Genomic DNA, 22462 nt, shown 5'->3' with positions numbered 1-22462 from the left:
AATTAGGAAAGGTATATCAGTATCAAGCCCAACAGTTCACTTTTCCAGAATCCCATATCCTGTATAACTGTTTTCCAAAGTCAAGATTCAAATAAAATCTGTATTCCATATGCAGGAAAAGATCACTCAAAGTGTTGGAAAAAAGCTTTTCTCATTTCTCTTCATTAACTAAAGGACCAAACTGAAGCTCTGCAATGTAAATCACCCTCCCTTCAAGTAAAGACTCAAAATACCAGAAAAATATAGAACATGCCCCCAAACAACTTGGCCCAGTAGCCTAGAGAATTAGCAATATAGATATGAAGAGGGAGCACCTCTGGGTGCAACTGTCATAATGGTTCTTAAAGGACCTGAGAAGTTCAGACACTAATTGTCATGATGGGTTCCTCTAGCTTTCAGTAACTACCTCCTTACCTCATAGCTGGTACAAGGATAATTAAATAATTTATTTGCTTAAACATCCATGTTCCCTAAGATTCTTGAGAAGAAGTATGTTGCCTTTTTCTTCTCCACATCTCCAGGCGCTAGCAGAGTACTCAGCGAGTAAATGGTTGGCATTTTGTATATATTTACTAAAAAGAATTGAAGCACTTGCTTCTAACAATAACTGTAGTCTTGCAATGAATCGGTAAAGTATTAGAACAAAATATGGAATTAATCACTGGAGTGTTGGCTATAGCTGCCAGCGATGGGTATAACCAGCCCTAAGAGTGCCTCCAATGCCACCATGGTAGCAGTATAACAGGGACAGGTTTTTCAAAAGATGCCACCCACTTGCTTCCCGTTAGTAACAAAACTTCTCAATTTCCCAATCTCCTTTGCAGCTAGCTGTTGGTCATAAGACTAAGTTCTTGCCAATAAGATGTAAATGAAGTCTTCTGTATTAAAAAGGTTAATTTAAGGAAGCTGAATCAGCTGGAAGTAAGACCCCACCCCTGCTCCATTTTTTTGCCCCTTCCAGACAACAATTTAGGACACGATGGACAGAGCTTCAGCAGCCATCCCACATGTGGAAGTGACGATAATGCACTAGATAGGAATCTGAGTTCTGATGATACTGAGCCATAATAATACTAGCCCTGGACCACTTACCTCCAAAATTTTTTATGTAAGAGAAACAAATTTTTACCTAAGCCACTGTTTTGAATTTTCTTTTATGGTCACTGAACCTAACACTATTTGCCAGTGTTCGAAAATCTAAAATGTACATCTGAAACAGCAACTAAGCCTGTGGTTTTCAAGTTGAAGAGGATGAATCACTCTCTACTGTCCCCAATACTTAAGAGCATAAAATACATCAAATACATTATTATTAAACCTAATAATGTGAGAGAAATAGTTTTGAAACCCAGAATATTGCTCTGATATAAATATTTTACAAAATGGGAGAAAAAGTCATTAGAAATAGTGAGGGCTTCTAGGCTATAGTAACAATAAGGTTAATGGTGTTGACAGCTTTATAATTAATTAGATTAATAAAACAGCAAAAAAGAAAAAACCTAATTAAACAGACAAAAAGGCTAAAGCCACTGAATTTGGAGTCCTAGATTTTAGTCCTAAGTAATTTCAGGAAACAATTTCATGTATCAGGACCTCAATTCACCATTAAAAGGAAGGGAGTGATTAAATTATCTCTAAGGAAATTCCAGCTCTAGAATTCTCTACACACCTTGGCATATTAAAATAAAAACCAAAAATGTATTGCTATTAAGTCCTAACAAATTCCTCAAATAAAAAAGCAACTACATCTTCTCCAGATACTAAAGCTGGTATCTTTATCCAAGGTATCCAAGATACCTTGGATGGTATCTTCCACTTATCAGTAAAAATATGTTTTGTTGCTACTGACTGTAACTCATTAGAATATTTTTATGCCTGTTCTTTTGTTTACCTAAAATGTGCTTATCCCCAACTCTTCAACTGTCTAACTCTTATTATCTCTTTTAGATCTTAGCATATATATCTCATCTTCAGTAAGGCCTGTCTTGATCCCTAAAATAGGTCCCACTTGCTATTTTATTTAACACTATTTTTTTTAACTTCATGGCACTTATCACAATTTTTCATCTCTATAATTACTTGTATTCTTTTGTTCAATGTCTCTCTCACCCACTATAGTGAAACCTCCAGAGGGAGAGCAACCTATCTGGGTTTTTTCCCCATTGTTTTATGTCCAGCCCTGGCACAATGCCTAACACACAGATGATGTTCATTTATAAATATTTGTTATATGAAGGAACAAACAAATGAACAAATGAGGCAGGCATTAAGAACTGTGGAGATCATATGAGGAAATGTTTACCCACTTACCTCGTTAAACACAGGATACATGACTGCATAGAGGGGCATAGAAACCATGGAAGTGGTCTCAGCTTCATTCTTCATCTCTTCCATTGTCATCCTCATTCAAAAGCCAACTACAGTAGAAAAAGCAGTGCTAAAATGCAGAGGAATCTTCATTCACCACAGTATTTCTTCTCTTTTTTGTGATAAAAGAATAGGGCACAAAACACACACTGATCTGGTTAAAGGGAAAGAAAGAACAGAGATTTACTTTTTATTAAAGGGAAACTACAAATGCCAATAATTTTCTTTTTCAAAGTAGAGTCCCTAACTTACCAAAAGCTGATTTTTTCATACATCTTACTTGTGAAGGCAACCCTGGTCAATGACACATCTCTCTTTTCCTCCGCAGACTCAAGAACTTCCCTTTCTTACAGCCAATCTCCCTCATTAGGTACTACTTCACAGAGCAAAGATTCATGAACCCACTCATCTGGCACTCAGAGAGAGGTCTCACGGAGCACCATGGATTAATGATGTGTCTAATTCCATCATATACAACCTAAGAAAAAGTATCAAGGTGCATACTTACAGCATTTATATGTAATACAAAATTATAACTATGAAACGTATGATATATAAGCATGTACAGAAAACCAAATTAAAGAATTAAGGTGTTTAACATTTTCATTAAAACCTTTTTGCTAATTGTTCATTGACTTTTGTCACCTAAAAATAACAACAAAAACATAGGAAGCACCAAAGTTTTAAGACAAACCTTAAAACTAGGCAAAGACTACCACATGTGGTCTATTTGGGGAAAAAAATATGTTATTTAATTTTACCAGTGGTACTTGTTGAATCTTTGTCCAAATCTGACACGAAAATTAAGTAGAGAAATCCACAGACTCTGGTAGTTTGTAATAAAAATATCAAGAATTCAACAATATAAGAGTGCCTTGAGGAGTTGAGGAAATGTGTTGCTTTTTAGAGAAAGAGACTGCATTTATTTCCTTTGCTAGGCTAAAACATGAGTCATTATAAATGAAAGAATAAGAGTAGTAACACACCTATATATTAAATAATATATATTAATATATGTAAAACAAAAAGCCATCAATTTTTGAATAATTTCTACCATTTGTAAAGCATTTTCAGATTATAAAACATTTTTCACATGCATTTAATCCTCACAATAACTTATTTTAGAATAACTGTCATTCTAATTTTACAGATGAAAAAGTAGGCTCAGAGATGATAAATAACTTTCCCAAGATCACACATACAGAGGCCCGAGGCTTGATCCCAGTCCTCTGAATCCAGATCTGATACTTCTACTTCAAAAAACCAAATGTAAAGGAGAAACAAAGAACTCAGCTCACCTACCCAAGAAAACCCCCAGAAGTTATTCCTTCACTGAATAAATGTATGTTTAGCACTTATTACATGCAAGATGCAGTAGAAGATGAATAAGATGTAGTCCTAATCATTAAAAAGGTATCTGGGCCCAATTGTGGACAACCTAAGCAGTCTGAAAGATACCATCAAAGGCCTGGAGTACATACAGCTTCAAAAAGCTCCAATGACCTGTCCCATCTGAGAACTGCTTACTATCCCCCTTCCATATGCTGACCAGTGAAGGGGAACTCAACACGGACTGAAACAGTTTAGTCTCGTTTCTGGTAGTTCTAAACATGGAAAGTTTTTCCTGTTTCTGAGCTGAAATCTGCTCCTGGACTTCACAGAACAAAACAAAAAAAAGGGAAAAAAAGGCCAATTCCTAAATTTTATTCTACAGGGCAAGAGAAAACCATTACCCAATCAGACCAGTGATTTAAGTAGTTGGCTTTGATCCTAGCATTAAGGATAGAATGGAGGAACAGAAGCTGAAGGCAGGGAAAACAAAAGACCTAGTGTATCTATATGAGATCAACAGGACCTGAATAGTAAGCAAGAGGAAATAGGTAAATATCAACTGTGGTCCCGCTGCCCCTATTTAACTACTTCATAGGCTATTTGGTAATCTACTTTTCCACTTAGAAATAAACCGAGGGGCCTGCCCGGTGGCGCATACGGTTAAGTGCGCACGCTCCACTTCAGTGGCCCAGGGTTGGTGGGTTCGGATGCCAGGCGCGCACCGACTCACTGCACGTCATACCATGCTGTGGCGGCGTCCCATATAAAGTAGAGGAAGACAGGCACAGATGTTAGCCCAGGGCCAATCTTCCTCGGCAAAAAAGAAGAGGATCAGCATCGGATGTTAGCTCAGGGCTCATCTTCCTCACCAAAAAAACAAACAAAGAAAAAGAAACTGTGAATACCTTTTTATAATAAACTTGGAACAACGAGGAGCTGAAATGCAGTGATACTGAAAATGATGGATAGTGGATGCACAGTATAGAGAGTAGTAGAGGGCACTGTTATCAACGGAAAAAGCAAGTGAGAAACAGCAGAAGAGGGCCAACAACGGAACTTAAAGTGCTATTTCACTGGGTGTCAGAAAAAAAATCATTTGTTTAATAAATATTTATTCATTACCTATACAATATTAGGCCTGGTACTAAATACAGAGCAGTGTACAAGACAGACGGTCTTCAACCTCATGGAGCTTGCACTATGGAAGGAAAGGAATGAAAAATTGCAAGTACCATACAAGGGAGAAGTCAGGATGCCATACTGATATGGGAGAAATGCTGGAGAGAGCCAGTATCACAAAAACCAGGTGTTTCAAAGAGAGAAGGTGGTTTTAAATGCTCCCAAGCACGGTCAATAACTTTAAAAAAATTATTTGATTTCCTAATGAGGTCAAGAGTAACGCTCAAAGAGTAGTGTCACTTGTACAGTGGGGGGGTGGCGTGGGGGGGGACGGACTACCTTCAGGGGCTGAGATAGTGAGCTGGTGAGAGAGGAGTCTAAGTTTTCAAGAATCTCCGTAAAAAGGAGGTGAAATACTACAAGAAGTGAAATACTAACGTAGGGTGGATGGGGTCATTTTTGTCTTTTACTCTTTCAAACACGTGGGCCTATCCCTGCGTATATAAAGGCAGACAGAGCTGAGGGGACCAGTAAAGTGGCTAGAGTCACTTTCAGAATGCCTGCTGACATTTATCTCTCTACCCCATTACCCTGCTCAAGTACTTAATTTTACCTTTTGTAAATACTGGCATTGAATATTTTTTTAAAAATTGTGTTTAGTAAGTAGTGTTGTACCATGGCAATTTTCACTTAAGATATTTATGATTCAAATTAAAAACATACATATATATATTTCTTGCCTTAAAAATTAACTTTACAGTACTATCAGCTATTACGTGTCATCAAAAAGACAGTATTACAGCAACATTACAGGCTGAATAGGTGGCTGGCCTACACCACACTTAACCACCTTTTAATACTGTTCTTATGAAAAATGCTCTAAAGAACCAAATTACAAAAGAACTTTTAATTAAGAACACATATTCACAAACTGGGGCCACTCACAGTTTCAGAACTGTATACATGAGTTTAAAAATGAACAATTCCAAGCAGGCTTTTTAAACATTAAATTATTCTGCCAATTTTAGTTCAACTTCAAGTTAAAATATGCTGTCATTCCTTCTACACGCTTCTTCATTTGTACTGGTTCAATGGACAACCTGCAATTACTCCAAGTAACAAAGCGCCTGCTACCTAAAAAGCAAGGGTCAGCAGAGCTGAGCAAGGGCTGAGGCCCTGCCCCTTTGAGAAGGTTCCTTCCTTTCAGTACGGGTGTGGTCAGGCCCTGAGCAGCCAGGCAGCACATTAACAAAGTTTCAGCCCTCTCAGGGATATTGGTTTCTGGGGTGAGTGCTGATCACCCATGCATAGCCAATTAAAGATTACTGCCTCCAAATCCCAAGTGTGAAAAGGCCTTGAAGTTACCTCATCCACCCTCTAGTCAGCGGAAACCAAAGGACTTGCCCGTGATTACAACTGCTAGCTAATAATCAATAATAAAAATTTAACGTGGGTATGGTGGTAACATAGCAAGAACTACTTTGTTTCCCATTTCAAATGTGTTGCTTTGGGGAAGTTTTCACTTCCAAGTAAGCTTTGTTTCTTGAGCGGTTAGCATCCACAGAATTTTAAAAAACAAGAACCAGAACCAAAGACGCTAATAACTTAGACAAAAGGTATACTTTTAAACAAATTTTTCTTCAAAACACTCCATGTGACATGGGGATACCAAAACAAATAGAACATAAGCAACAGTTATTTATACTTTTCTCCTTATTTCCTTGAAAGTTCAAAATAGTACTGCTAATTTCCAACACAGATAAATTAGTTTCAAATATCTTCCTGGGCTTAAGACGGTTATTATTTGTTTAGAATGGGGAGGCAACAAAAATAGGTTCTTGGCTATTCCACTGCCAACTCTTTGTCATAGGAGTTACTGTCCTGTCCTGCCCAACCAACCAACAGGAGTCTGTTCCTTTAACAAATTACAGGGCAGGGCCGGCCCCGTGGCTTAGCGGTTAAGTGGGCGCGCTCCGCTACTGGTGACCTGGGTTCGGATCCCGGGCACACTCCGACGTACCACTTCACCGGCCTTGCTGAGGCCGTGTCCCACATGCAGCAACTAGAAGGATGTGCAACTATGACATACAACTATCTACTGGGGCTTTGGGGGGGAAAAAAAAGGAGGAGGATTGGCAATAGATGTTAGCTCAGAGCTGGTCTTCCTCAGCAAAAAGAGGAGGATTAGCATGGATGTTAGCTCAGGGCTGATCTTCCTCACAAAAAAAAAAAAACTTACAGGGCATATCTCAAGGCTCAGAATCAGCATTTCCTGAAACGGCCTCACTTTACTCCATCTGGGGCATGAGATAACTCTAGAGCCAAAGCAATTTACTCACAAAGAAAATGAGTGGACAACCAGAAGTCTTGGTACTGATGTATGCAGTTCTTGGGGAGAAAAAGAAGCTTCCTACTGTAAAGTAACTTAAAACGTTTGTAGGAAGGTCTATTTGTCTTGTTTTTCTTTATAGCCAAATCCAGTACTAGCTCCCTTACCTGGTCCTAAATTCTTATAACTCCTTTAATTTCCCTCCCTAAAGAAGGGAAGTTTTATTTTATTTATTTATTTATGTATTTATTTATGTTGGATCCCCAATCTGTCCATGAACGTTTAGCTAAAAGTTGTTTATTCATTCTAGCAGTAGATAGAATCCATGTGTTTACGTTACCATTAGTAAGTTTATTTCTTTTTCCCAACAGAGACAACAGAGTCAGCAGAGCAGGTATATAGTAGACACTTAATAAATGTTTGTTGAATGAGATAAGAGATGGGCAATATGTAAGGTGAATCAGTCTTGCTAATACTTTTCAAATATCAAGCCTCGCAAAACAAAAACAAACAAACATACAAATCTAATTAATTCTATTAACAAAGTCTGGACCCAGTCACATTTACCAGTTTTTACCTCTTTTTGCTATCCCAAGCTCTTCCTACTATAGTAAGCTAAGAGAATATAAGCATCAGATGATTGCAAATAAAATCAGAATTCCAACAGAAATTTACATGAAAACCAAATAAAACTAAAGAAAAATAAAACAGCAGAGATTATAAATTCTAATGACTCATTTTTATTAGGGCTGCTAGGATGTCTTTTAGATCCTGGGGACACAACTGGTGTATAATTTAATTGTTCACAAAATTCTCAAAATGCAAGAATTTCCAACCTAGGTTAACCTTGCTTTACATATAACCAAGATCCAAAAGTTATGCAGCTTTTGGCAGAAAGCAAAACTTTATGGAAAAGGGTGCTGAGCACTGCAGTTCCCAAATGCTGGATGACCTGAGCCATCACAGTCACTTCGGTGACTATTAAAAACACATATTCACAAGACTACTCAAGCAGAATCTCCAAGAAAGGGTCCAGGAAGCTGTATTTTTAGCAGACAGCCCAGAGGACTCTTGTAAACAGGACAGACTGGAAACCACTGATATGGAAAGAACAGTGGCTAGAGTGAGCAAAACTAGCTGCTAAAGCCAGTCTCAGTGACAGAGGTAAAATGAAATTTGACTAAGCACCTGAGAAAGGGGTTCTGGTCCTGATTTTGTGGAAGTTTCACTTAATCACTGGCCTTGTTTCCCCATCAGAAACAGAAAGTGGGTAAAATTATATTATCTTAAAGGTCTTCGCACTGTCAAATTCTATTATTGATATCTATTATAGGTTCCAAAGTAGTCTCATGGGAAGTCAAAAAAAGGAAAAAAAAAGAAAAAGATCTCATCGGATCATAAAAACTATTTACAAATTCTAGTAAGTAGACTGTCCCTAGTAGTTAGTTGATTCAGGGTTTTAAATAACTAACAACATCTTGCTTTCTCTGAAGCACCTGGCATCACAAATCATACAGGCTCCTAGAGAAACTGAATTTATTCCAAGGCTGTGTAGACCAATCTGGCGATTTCACACAGCTGGAAACATGGGCATCTGATATCACAACCTACCTTTCAGGGCCTTCTCATGTCAAAATGTTGTAGCCACTTCCAAACAAGAGACACAAGGTTTAGAGGAGGAAGCTAGGAAAAACGGAGGCAGAGGAACAGGGTAAGCAGGAGATCCTACTCAGACCAAAATGAGCCTGAAGCCTCCAGGTTATACCTACATCTGTCTCCTTCCTCTATATTTTTTATAGTTCAAGGTCTTCCATTCTACAGTCTCCTTTTTTAATAAGGTAATGTGGAACTGAGCCTCCCTGAGGATGCACTACTGTCAGTTTAGTATTTACAGAGTTTTGCATTTACAGACATCTAGAAACAATCTCTTCTTAATGGTAAGCGTAATATATTACACTTTGCCACTGTATTTGTTTATATATGTCAAATTTTTTTCTGGGCTTTTTCAAAATATTAAATTAACAATTTGTGCAGAGATACATGAAAAGAGCAAAAGAAATAAGGTCTGAAAACATGGGCTCAAATCCTGGTACTGTCATTATAAACTATCTCATCTCTGGGCAAGTCACTTCACCTCTCGATGCTTTAGCTTGTTCCTTAACATGGACGAAAAATGAGGTGTATACTTGAAAGAGATGTAGTTACAATAAAAGATGAGGTAACTTCTAAATCAAACCATAAAGCCTCTATATTAAATGACTAATTTACTAAGTTACTAAGCACCATATTTTTGCACTTTTAAACAACCATTCAAAGAAAGTACACATCCCACAATGATTTATCACTTCATCGGAAAGTCTAACCTACTCAATCAAATTTTTAAAGGCGCCATCTCTGTTATACCACAATTTCTGGGTATCTGATACCACTAACCGGTTGAAAGACTCCAGCTATGGTTTTTTAAAGAACAAGATCAAAAAGATATAATTTTCAATATCTCTGTAAACACGACTGATCAAACAAGCATTTGTTAAGCTATTAATGAAGAACTAACCGAGGTTCTAACTAAAACATTATCTGAAAGTTGAGTTAAGATGTATTGAAAAGAGATGACAATGGCAAATTAGAGCACAATGACCCATGAAGGAAAAATGCCTAAATGTACAAGTGTGCTAAATTTCACTCCATTCCTTTATCATTCTGTTAATCTCCATGTATCTGTCACAGATAGGTGTTCCTTAACTATTAATGAAGACTCGGTTTTAAACATATGCTTATAAATCAGTCATTTAAAACAACAATTTATTTTTCTATAGAGGGTTGAGTGAGGGTTAAGGTTCTAAGAAAGACCAATATCCACAATGCTACCTAAAGGAAAACAGGACTAGGACTGTTTCAATTATACTGAGCCAACATTAACAGCACTGTCATTAGAGAGGTAACAAGCATAGTGATTCTAGACCCAGACTTGCCTGAATTCCATCCTGGATCTAGCACTTACTAGTTGCGTGACCCAAGGCAAGTTATCTAACTTCTCTGTGCCACAGTTTTCTCTTCTACAAGATGAGAATAATAAAAGTATCTACCTCTAAAGGCTGTTGTGAAGATTAAACACATTATTACAGGTAAAGCGTCTAGAACAGGGCAAGGCACACAGTAATTATTCAATATTAGCTATGACAATTAAGTACATTTTAGTCTAGGATGACAAGATCAGATCTCTTTCTAGAAGTCAGGTCTCCTGCTCAATTATCTAGCCACAGCAATCAAAGACTCTTGAAAGCCAGATAAACAGAGGAAGATAAGTGATTTTAAACATCTTTAATGCAGCAGAACTCTGGTTTGTTTGTTTTTCAAATAAAATCTTTTATCAAACCCTATATATGAAAGACAAAACACACTCAACGGTTCATTCACCCAATAAATGTATTAAGTAACTACGGTTTACCAGCCCTCCCTCTCACAGGAGCTCTTAAACACCTCTCTCCACACAATTTGAAAACCACTGCTCCAGGAAAATCACTACACAAACATTACGAAGAACAAAGGTGAGTGGTCCCAATAGCAAGGGTATGGGCTGGCAAAAGAGATCTGGACCCAGATTTTTCCATAACTCAGTTCCAGATCTCTATCTCTCACCAGTAAATTTACCCTTATTCTTGTCACATGCTTATGTATTTAAGAAACATAAATGTTAAGACTCTAAAATTCTAAAACGAAAACAGCCATTATATATTATCTAGTCCAATCTCCAAATTTCACAATTTAGAAATAAAAGTCCATAGAAATCCACATTAAGAAACAAAACACAATGGTGACAGGTATAGTAAACAAATATGCTACTGACCTACTATATAGCCTATCGTACAAGACGTATTAGTCTGCCAAACTGAACTACTTCTAGACTAACCTGCCCTGCTCCTTTGTCATCCATGGGTCAATCAGCTTATAGGCAAGACCCCCAGACTCCTTGTGGAGTTTCAAGACCGAAGACAGCAGGAATGTGGCTGACTCCAGGTCGCTCCAGGATAGCACAAGTTTGTGGATCTCCGGTCTGATGCTGCTGAGACCTCCGACTCACTCACCTTAGAAGTGAACTGCATCATGTCAGGATGTGCCCTTGCATATTTTGGAGAGTACTGTTTCTTAACACAGAAATCTATAAAATGGATGAAGTAATTAAGTTTTTATACACACAGATGGACAGTCTAGAGCAGTAGATAAGCACTCAGATTTGAAACAAAGATCTGAGTTTGAATTTTTGCTCAGCTGGGTGATATCATTTAAATTGTTTAATCTATCATTGTAAACTCAGTGAGAAGTTAATGGAAACAGTGATTGCAGTACTAATCCTCACAGGGTTATTAAGAGTACTAAATGCGTACAAAGCACTTAACACAGTGCTTTCATTATTGTTAATATTGTTAGTTATTGATTTTGCTTCAGTTATTGTTAGTTAACATTATTAGTTATTGATATCTTATCAAAAATTCTATGAACCTGACATGGCATCACGACTGGAACTAGGGTGAGGCCTCTAGATACCTAGAGAACAAAATTTAGCTCTGACTTGCATGACACAGAGTGAGTCTCTCCTTAAATTCTTTTTTTTTTTTTTTTTTAAGATTTATTTATTTATTTTCCCCCCAAAGCCCCAGTAGATAGTTGTATGTCATAGCTGCACATCCTTCTAGTTGCTGTATGTGGGACACGGCCTCAGCATGGCCGGAGAAGCGGCGCTTGGGTTCGCGCCCAGGATCCGAACCCGGGCCGCCAGCATCGGAGAGCACGCACTTAACCGCTAAGCCACGGGGCCGGCCCACTCTCCTTAAATTCTGCACCCCAGGCCCCTCGACTGCCTCAGCCTAGTCTTAGCCCTGCATAGCACACACAATGACAGCCTAATACTGATATCACAATGTCATAAAGGCCACTTACATAGCAGATTTTTAAAAACTTTCTCCCCCATTTGCCAAAATGGAGGTATAAATAAATTACTTGGGCCACCAGAAAAAAGTTACCTATATCATCCAAAGCAAATTACATAAGTCTGGAATACTTAATGGAATTTGATCATCATATGCATTTTAAAACTATTTGCCAAGCCTATGTTAAAATTACTTTTTATTCTCTTAATGTACATAGATCAACTTAATAAAGAAAGCTGTGGCCCAGAAGCAGATTGGGTAGCAGAGTGTAATCAAGATGCGATCAAAGACCTTTTCGAGATAATTCATAAAAGGGGATAATCTTTACAGGATTATCAAAAGTTGACAACAGAGTCAAAGGGCTCATTACCTCTGAATTAGCTGATGGGAAATAGGAACAACAACAAAAATAGCAACAACTGGGTTCTATGATACTTCCGAAAACTGGTTCAGGGTAAAAAATACAGAACTCTTTAGTTGCGACAATCCTCAATTTTTTTTCCTACTCCAATGCCTAAATCCTAGTCTGAAGAAAATTCAAATGAAAACATTTGTTGGAGGGCAGGAAACAAATTTGTCCCCTTGAATATGTTCATCTTTTGCCCATAAAGTTCTTTATCTAGTGGCTCAGGACTCAAATAATGCCTAAGTGAATAGTCATTTAGTGTTTAATTGAGGTATTTCTATTTTCCTTTTTAATAGTATTTGTGATCTCCTGTTTTAATTTCTCCAATATAATACTAAAGCTTTCCTTTAAAATCCCTTAGAAATTCAACTAAACATAAGCCCTCATACTGTTTCTATGGTCTCTATTCTTGAAAGTACAATTTAAGGAGACTGTCCCACACCGGTCAGGTCTACCTGCTCTGTATCACTTATAATCTTAGATACCTACTGTTTAACCTTTTAACCTAATGACTTCTAATCGCCTAAACGTCCTTTATGCTATGCAATGTGTATTTTCTTTACCTTACAAAATTTCTTTGCACTAAAACACTGCCACAAGGCACTCAAAAGTTAATAAAATGATTAGCCCCAGATAAATTGACTCTGGCTCATTTGCTTAACACTAGGTGCTAATGAGGACTAGGTTCTATCTTGGTGACATTTAACTTCATCTTTAGCTCCCAACTGATCTCAATTACAAACGCTATTAGACACAAGAAGAAATAAGGGTGACAGAATGGTATCTGCTTACATTGTATATACAGTTCCTCTGTAACCTTCACTTGCAAAACTGTAATTCATTAAGGAAGCACACCAAAATTAAGGTAGGACCTCAGAAATCTCTTAAGTTTTGACAATACTGCCAATATGCCAATTTTATTACAGACAAAGGCATCCACAAAGCATATGTATTTCTGAATGAAAGACCACAGCATTACTCAAAATCCTTTGGAATTAAATTAAGAAAGACTTGCAACAATCTGAACTAGTATAGGAAGCAGTTGCAGCCTAGAGGCCAGGTCTGACTCATTTACCATTCCCAACTGGCTTTTGTTGTAGCAACCTTACATAAGTCTAAGAAGGCAGCAGGGGTGTAACATCCTAGGGTTTTGTCATTCCTTAACTCCAATCTCCACTGGAGTTCCAGTTCATCCTGAAGACAGGATGGTTGAGTAAGGCAGGAAGGCATGTTTCAGTGCCAGGGACCAGATGGTAAGTTAGAGAAACTATCATTTTCTTCCCCTTCCTATCAGCACTGACCCAAAATTATCAAACGAATTGATGCATGTGAAAGTACTTAATGTATCAGAAAGGCTAAATGCACCCCCTTCATTCACTAAATTATAAATGCCCTAAAGAAAAGGTTTACTCCTTTCTCTATTTCCTAGTCCCTAGCACAGTACTCTGCACAGTCAGTCAAAGTCAGCAACAGTGTTAGTTTGAGATGCAGTGATGAAAAGTCAGACACAGTCCATGCCCTTGAGGGTGTGTGGTCTTGCAGGGAAGAGAGACAGTAAAGAAATACACATCAAGCTGCCACTTTGCATAACTCCAGTGAGCATACCTGCATCACGTTTTACATACACTTACCCTAGGCAAGCTCAACTGACATACTTCACGGTTTTTTTTTTTAAGAAAAGAAAAATAACTACTGAAATACATAAGTGATCATAATTCCATTCCATGCACATAAGCCCCAGAATGAAAGAGATGAGAGACACGGATAAACTACTCCCCCCACCAGACTTAGAGCCACAGTGCCTCTTAAATAAGCAGCTCACCACTTTTTGATTCCTGTATTATAATCTTTTCCAACATGGTCTCTGAATAACAAATCAACTACCTCACCTAACACTCAAAGGAAAAGCAATTCTAGTCCAATGCCAGACAAAAAACTGGCTTTGCTGAAGTTATGTTAGTCTCCAACATGGTAATTTCTTAAGGAATTTTTTAGAGTAAGTTTGAATATAAGTAATTTTTGCCTGCCACATTGACCTTAACAGCTAAGATAGAAGCTATCTGTAACTGCAACTCGAAATCTAACTTCTCTCCAATTGAGCTCAATCGCTAACATCATTTTTACTGATGATTAAAAATATGGTCTCTTGAGTCAGCCAGCATGAATTAAATCCTAATTCCAAGCAACTACTGGTTGTGCGACCTTGGGCAAGGTGCTTAACCTCTCTGGACTTTAGTTTCCTCATTTAAACTGGGGATAACAGTGCCTCTACCTCACAGGGTTGCTGCAAGGATTATACTAGAACATGTGAAATACTTGCATGATGCTTGCGCTTAGTTACTGCTCAATAAATGTCGGCTATTGTATTATATCCCCACTCATTCCAAAGATGATTTAAGGCAATTTCACACATAATATATACCCAATAAATATTTGATAAAGGAATGAACCAGAGTATCATTATTATACAATGTAGACAGACTTCTGGTAAACTTATTTCCAAGAGACTGGCATGAGTAAACAGTAGTGACTACCATTTAATAAGCTCCACTGCTGTTATGCAATAATTCGTAAGCTTGCTGGTAGAATCTTTTTTTTTTTTTTTTTTAACCCTACAGTAACACTTGACTCTAGGCAACTGTAGAAGAGTGAGATTGAGACTGAATAAATTCAAATCACTTTTTGGGGGGTTAAAAAAAAAAAGATTACTCATACCAAAAATACAAGGGTGACCTTGAAAAATAAGATTGTAATATTACATTATATCTAAGATGCAATTAATTTGCATCTAAATGCAAAAATCTAAAATTTGTAGCTAAAATGAGAAAAGTGAATTTTTCATCTTCATATAGTCAAAAATGGACCAACAAACTACATGGTTTACCTTTCTGCAAATACCTTATTTCTAATTGCTGCAATAAAGGTGCTTTCATTTTTTACACTGTGCACACGCACGTGTGCATATTCCTAAACCATAAGACTGCAAACTTCTATAACATTTCAAATGCACTAATATACACAATCAATCACACTAACTTCTAAATCACTTCTACAGTTTATATCATGGAGAAAAAACTTATCATGTAATTAGGTTGAAATTCTTGTAACATTACCTATCATAAAGACCTTAATAATCCAACAACACATAAGCAGTACTTCAAGTTTTATCCTCTACATATTGGTTATGCTAGGTAAATATGAATTTTTTTAATAATTTTATTTATTTATTTATTTTTCCCCCAAAGCCCCAGTAGATAGTTGTACGTCACAGTTGCACATCCTTCTAGTTGCTGTACGTGGGATGCGGCCTCAGCATGGCCGGAGAAGCGGTGCGTCGGTGCGCACCCGGGATCCGAACCCGGGCCGCCAGCAGCGGAGCGCGTGCACTTAACCACTAAGCCACGGGGCCAGCCCTAAATATGAATTTTTTATCTGACATTCAAATAACATCGGGACTGACTTTAAAAAAAATAAGTCTAGGACTTATCAAAGATTTATATTTAGTAATAAAAACTGACAGCATTATCAAATTTTAAAGCCAAATATCAGCAATCACTTTTTGACAATATTTTGTGGGAGAGTGACTTGGTAACTTCATGAAGGCATGTAAGGCTACAGCAATTCAGAGCTGTTGAATTTACTCTATGCCATTACCATAGTACTGCAAAGGATGAGAGCATTTGTTTTTCAGGAACAAAACCTAACACAATTTACCCCTGAAATTTAGTTTGCGTGTTTTTAAAATAATGATCTCTTTACCCTCATAAGTATCTAGATTTAAAGCAAATAAGATTATTACCTTAAGACCCACTGAAACATTATGAAAATTTTCAAGAAGCCCAAAATGTAAACTCTTTTGAAACAAGCACTACTTAATTTTACAAAGTCACCTTGTCTAAAGCAGGTGATATTAAAGGTAAAATTCAAAGGAAGATACCATGGGTAAAAAACAACATGAAACAACAACAGAAAAAAGGAAAAAGCATGGATTTCCTTGAGGACAATATGACATAACACTACGGAAGAAGACAATCTATTAAAAGTTAGTTTCTTCCATCTCTATATTTTGTTATAATAAATGCAGGACAGTGATAAGGTCTCCAAAATGCTCTGTTGTACAGAAATTTTGCTCAAATAGAAAATGACTCCTTTGTCATTTCCCCACAGAAAACTATCCTGATTTTAGAGAGCTCCAAGAAAGAACATCTTTCTACAATTTATATTAAACTTCTGTCAACTCCTTTTTACCTAGGGGTGGGAAGCACGTCTATTTTACTCATTTCTATATTTTTGTCCCTAGCAGAGTGCTGGTGGCACTGTGCATGAAAGCATCCATTCGCTCAACCATTTGTTCATTAATTCAGCAAATATTTACTGAGCACTTACTTTTCGCCAGATACTGTGTAAGCAGTGAGGTAAGGCACATGACAAACGAGACGACCCACCCTGGTAGCTTACAGTCTAGTGGGGAGACAGTCATTTATCAAATCAATACAGAAATAATTAAGTTCCATTTGTGGTGATGCTACAAAGAAGCACAGAGTATGGTGAAGATATAGTAAAAACTTAGTCTAATTTTAGGAAGGATGGGTTAAAGAAGGTCAGGGAAGGTGCCCCTGAGGAATGACATTTAAACTGAGCCTTGAAAATTTACTAGGAGTTGGCCAGATTTGGGAAGGGGAGGGGGAGAAGTCCAAGGAGAGGGATGCAACATGTACAAAGGCCCCCGAGTCAGGAAGGAGCTTATGTTATGTGGTAATTGAAAGGCACAGCAAATGAGAAAGGCTGGGGATAAGGATGGAGAGCTGGATACCAGACAAAAGATAAATTGTCAGCATTAAACAAAGTAAGAGGGTAATAGTATTTGAATATTTAAGTCATTTTAAATCTTTTTCTCACGTAAAATAAATAATCTAAGGGAACTGAGTCTTTATCCCACAATATTAAAGATCTGCAGTCAAAAGAACTGGATTATGTCTTGGTCCCACCAGTTACTAGTTGCATGACCTTACACTTAACCAATCTGAACCTCTTCATTCGGTAAACAGGTACTCAATTACTTTACCTATTGGGAATAAAAAGATAACACACAGTCCTGTTCTTATAAACTTTATATCCTTAAAGAAAAGGAGACAGATGTACATGGAAGACATCCTAAGTCCTGTAAGAGATAATGTCCAAAAGCTGACACAAGGCTCCTACAAAACCCAAAATGAGAACAATTGTGGACATTGGTAAACTGCAAACTACTATAAAAATACAAGTGTATACATCATCTGTGAACCCTAAATTATTCAATGTGCAGAGATCCAAAATGACCACAGTACTCCAGCAGGTGACTTAAAGATGATAAACACAATAGAAACATCACTCTGCCGCTCCAACAGAGGTGAAATATCAAACTATAAGGGACCTCAGAGATGAAGAGAAATTAGTGGTAGAACTGAACTAAGGACAAAAAGTAACACACGGCGGACAATGCATTATATTAATTTTACTTATCTCCAAATTTTCCTGACTTTTAGTTTGAAAGTTCATTCCACAACCTCATAGCTGCAGGTCAAAAGTTAGAACAACTCATTTTCATACTTCCTCCAACAAAAAGCCAATACCTATACTGCCATCTAGAAAATACAATAACATTCTTGCTTTACCATCACTTATGTTCAGTTTATGGCCTACTTAAACTACCACGCCCTCCTAATATAGCACAGAGCCAGTTATTCCCACATAACTTTCCATTTGTTTAGTTGGTCTTCCTTCCTTGTGTACTGCTTTACTCATGGTGCTGCATTATTCCTGATTTTATTTTATTCTATAGTATCCTACCTCTCTTCTATTTTAAAGGTCATATTAATTTCCAAGCCCTCAACTTCAATCACAGGGGAATGTAACACCTGTGATCCTAGAAAGTATTTTTGCATTCAAAAGTTAAATACATTGTTGATAATACTAACAATTGCAGAGTACATTCAAAATGCAGCATATATCAGTGGTCAACTTATTCAACAGTAAACCACGATGTGACAACCTGCTAACAGTAGACATCTCATTATGTACAAACTTATCATGAAGAAATCCTGAGGTCAATGAACATACTCCAAAAATTTTATTTAAAAACTATCCAATAATAATATTCCTGAGCTAATAACTGGTCATAATAACAATTATAAAGGATAAGATTGGAACAAGCACACTGCTTTCTGTTCAATATAAAATATAAATGTCCTATTTTTCCTTTCTTTAATATAAAATAAGGATATTAAATGTCACAGATGATATTAAGAAAAATAAAATATGCAAAGCCTGATGTTATTACTTTACATACATACGCCCAGAATCAAGAAAATGAGGGGAAACACAACAAAAATCAGCAAAAATGTGATGTTGCTTCCAAGAAATGCAACGTATCTTCTTTTCTAGTAATGAGCAGGCTACAGTCTCTCGTGATGCTCTATTATTTGAAAAAACTGTATAATAAGTTTTGGGAAAGAATTCCAATCCCACTGCTCTCAGTTTTACAAAACGAAGGTAAAAACAGTCCTAAGGTAGGAAGGGAAAGGAATATCTTTTAACTGTAAGGATGGGATATATTGTTTATGTTCTCCTATCTCATTATCTACGCTTTAAAATGGTAGTACACGTATGATTTCCTTCATTAAGTAGTAGATAATAACAACAATAAACAAACACATAGGGACAGAGATTGGATTGGTGGTTACCAGAGCGGAAGGGGGGAGGGAGGAGGGTGAAAGGGATAATTGGGTACATGTGTGTGGTGATGGGTTGTAATTAGTATTTTGGTGGTGAACATGATGTAATCTATGCAGAAATAGAAGTACAATGATGTACACCTGAAATTTTTACAATGTTATAAACCAATGTTACTGCAATAAACAAAATTTAAAATGGTAGTACAGTTCATTACTTAATACACCTCTAATAAAAGGAAAAAATATCTAAGTTGAAACTGACTCTTTCTTCTTATTTTCCCAAAACGCTAAGAGTGTGTCCTTCATTTACTGAGGAATCTCTCCCCTGGTCAAAAAAACTCTTCACCTCACAAATGGCATCTTAGAAACATATAAAATCCATTACTTTGCAACTTCCTCCACCCTTTTCAGAAAACACAACCAATCTCCTTACTCCTTCTTTCTGGTGTGGCAGCTCTGATTCAGAAGCTGGACTATAATCAGATTAGAGATCTGGCCCTACTTGTGTGACCTTGGGCACGTCATTTATCTCCTCAGTTTCCTCATCAGCATCCCAACGTGAATGCTCTCTGAAAACTGTAAAAGCGCACATTTAGATTAGGAATTACATCTAAGCGGGTTATGCTTTTCTCCTTAGGGTAAAATTACCTACTTAGAGGGGCCACATCATGAAACTGAAACTAAATCCGTAGATCTCTGTCAACATTTGACTCTTCCTTCTACAGCTCTCCTCTTCCCTCAAAGGGCAGAACCCGACTCACCCCAAGAGCAGACTCCCAAGCACCTCTTCCTTCTCCACTCCTCCTCTATCCCACTTCCAAAGCAGGGGGAAAACAGCAGCCTCATCTCCCCGCCCCAAGCCACACCTTCAGAGGACCCCACCCCACGCACATCCGCCCTCTCCCTTCTCCGGCGGCCCCAGAGGCCAACCATGCCCTTCCCCTCCCGCCTCCACCTAGAGACTTCCTGGAGGCGCTCGGGCCTGAACAGGGCAGGCGGCATTTACAAACCCGCTTTACGCCACTCGCGTAGGGTAACCTCGCTTACGCCCATAGGGCCCCGTTCCCAGCCCCGTCCGCTCCGCCTGCCGGAGCCAAGCCCGAGTGCCTCAGCCACGGCCCTTGTGTGACCCCAGACCTCTTCTGCTCCGCGGGGGATTACAGGGACTGGGACACAACAGCCACACCTTACCGACAAGTGAGGCACAGACTTCACGTCCCACCTTTGGAGCCCTCTTGAACTCCCGGATCAATTCACTCCGGCGACGCCGGAAGGACCCGAGAGGAACCAGGCGTTGTCCGGAATCCTGCCCAGCCGGAGTCGCGCAGGGGCCTATGGGGACTCGTAGTCCCATTCGCCGGCGTCGTCGGCAGTTCCTGCACAAGCAAGACTACAATTCCCAGCAGGCAGTGCGGTGGAGCCTGAGCCGATGGGTGGGGACACTTCTAGCCAATAGTAGGAGAGTTCCCTGCCTGTGCGGGAGGAGGTGAGATGAAAAGAGAGGGTGCACGGAAAGAAGAGGAAGGGAGGGGTCAGCTCTCACCTGCGCCAATCAGGGTGCAGGGTTGGCCCCACAGGCGACTCACCCATTGTGGGGGCGGGCTAGCCGATAGAGGAAGGAAGGGGGGGTGGGGGGAGAGCTCGAAGTGGGGAACGTGGGGCGCCTGAGTTGTGGACACCGCGCCGGCGGAGAGGAAGCATCGGGGGAATCGCCGGGTGGAGGGAGGGCGCGGTGTGGGGATGCGCCCTGGCCAGAGGAGCAGCTTCCCCGAAAGCCGCCGAGCCCCAGGCACACCGGGCGGCCAGACCTGCGGGTCGGGGAGGGATCGGTTGAGCCTGAGCTTCTCACGGAGGTGCTCGGACGGGGCGAGAGGCAGCTCCAGGTGTGAGGCCGCGGAGTGAGAGGAGAGGGGTCCCCAGGGGAAGGGAAGCGACAGAACAACTGCAGAAGTGCGGGGAGCGGGAAGGTACCAGGGCAGCGGCTTCCCGCCGCCTCCAGCCGGGGCAGCAGCAGGAACAGCAGGGGGAGGAGCAACAGCTGCCGATTCGCCAACTAGAGGAGGGGGAGGCGGAGCTTGGGTCCCTGTAGCCGCCGAAGGCGCAGCCTGGACTGTAGTTTCCCGGGAGAGAAGAGAGCAGGAACGAGAGCGGAGCGGAGCGGAGCGCAGTCCTGGGAGCAGCAGCTCCAGCATCCCGCCAGGGGTTGCAGGTGCGTGGGAGGTAAGCGTGGGTGCCTCTTCTAGGCATCCGCACACTGCCCGCGGGAAAACATCTTCCAACAGGAATTATTTCAAGGCATGGCTAAAAAGAGTCTCTGACTCGGGTTGGGGAACTGGTGCAAACCCTTGTAGGTGAAAGATGTACATTTGTTACTTTGAGGGGGAAAAAAGAGCAAAAGGTGGCTTGACTGTGGGTATAAAGGGCGTGGTTAGTGTTTTTGGTTTGAGTTGTACCGTTAAAACTGTCCTGGGAGATTTTAAGATTGAGGGAAACCCTGCAAGGTGGATAATATCTGGATAGGTGCGTAGCTGGTAAAAACCAAAAATTTTGTCATTGATATAGAATTACTTCTGAACTCTTTTACTAGGAAACTAAGTTTGCATTCTTCTTCAATGTCTACCCGTTACGTTGTTTTATCAGATTGTCCTGCTACAGACCTGTTTTCCAAGGTGGTTGTACTGCAGGCTCATAGAATTGCAAGAGATCTGTATTAAAGAAGCAAATGCAGGCAGGAATAATCAAGATGAGTGAACCTATCAGTAGTATAACTTTTGCCAGAAATAATGTAAAAATGTTTTAATGGATGGATACTTGGCTTTCCTTTCAGTGGCTCTAGAATACTGGAACAAAGACCAGGACTCAGCCTACAGTGGGAACATATGGTGTACCTCATTGCTGCTCCTTATTCTCTCGTTTGTGTCCGATAATATTTGTACATTTAAAAAAACAAAAGTAGAAGAAGAGCGGTGCGAGGGTCTTTTCTATTTAGAGAGTATATAGTAAATGATTACCCTTAGTATGTGTTACGATGGGTTCAGACTTAGAACACATGTAATAGTATCATAAAATAATATTTCTTGGTATTAAACCATGTGTGATTTCTTTGAATGTAATCAAATACCTATGGATGAAAATATGTTTTTATACTAGGGAAAGATGAAGTTGCACCTACCTTTGTGTAACTGTGACAAAATTACAGCCTTTTCATTTTAGAAAAGTGTGTAAAAAGCTATTTGCCTAGTTCATTTTCTTATTCTTTCTGTGACAG

General features: G+C 39.1%; 2 protein-coding genes across 8 annotated transcripts in view; one reads left to right on the top strand and one right to left on the bottom strand.

The window, feature by feature from the left end:
• The window catches only part of PDCD10 (programmed cell death 10), a 43563-nt gene extending 22177 nt beyond the window's left edge, over positions 1-21386 (bottom strand). The window contains exons 1-3 of one of the 6 annotated variants that reach the window (XR_015554506.1): positions 20386-21386; positions 8759-8830; positions 2404-2521 (exon numbers count right to left, since the gene is read on the bottom strand). Coding sequence is in view for 4 of the 6 variants with exons in the window: in XM_004424774.3 (XP_004424831.1) it covers positions 2311-2406 (96 nt within the window). In the remaining 2 variants the exon portion in view is untranslated. Of the gene's footprint in view, positions 1-2310; positions 2522-2619; positions 2846-8758; positions 8831-19955; positions 19977-20385 lie in introns of those variants that run through there. The other 5 variants (XM_004424774.3, XM_087440073.1, XM_087440072.1 and 2 more) reach the window with 5 other exon arrangements.
• SERPINI1 (serpin family I member 1) overlaps positions 21268-22462 on the top strand; it is a 79686-nt gene continuing 78491 nt past the window's right edge. The window contains exon 1 of one of the 2 annotated variants that reach the window (XM_004424772.3): positions 21268-21414. The gene's annotated coding sequence lies outside the window, so the exon portion shown is untranslated. The remainder of the gene's footprint in view (positions 21415-22462) is intronic. The other variant, XM_087440069.1, reaches the window with a different exon arrangement.

Source organism: Ceratotherium simum, chromosome 15 (genome assembly GCF_057802395.1).
Source record: "Ceratotherium simum simum isolate JZ-2026a chromosome 15, ASM5780239v1, whole genome shotgun sequence".
NCBI lineage: Eukaryota > Metazoa > Chordata > Mammalia > Perissodactyla > Rhinocerotidae > Ceratotherium > Ceratotherium simum.
Note: the sequence above shows the minus strand (reverse complement) of the source record. Positions and strands in the feature narration are given on the sequence as shown.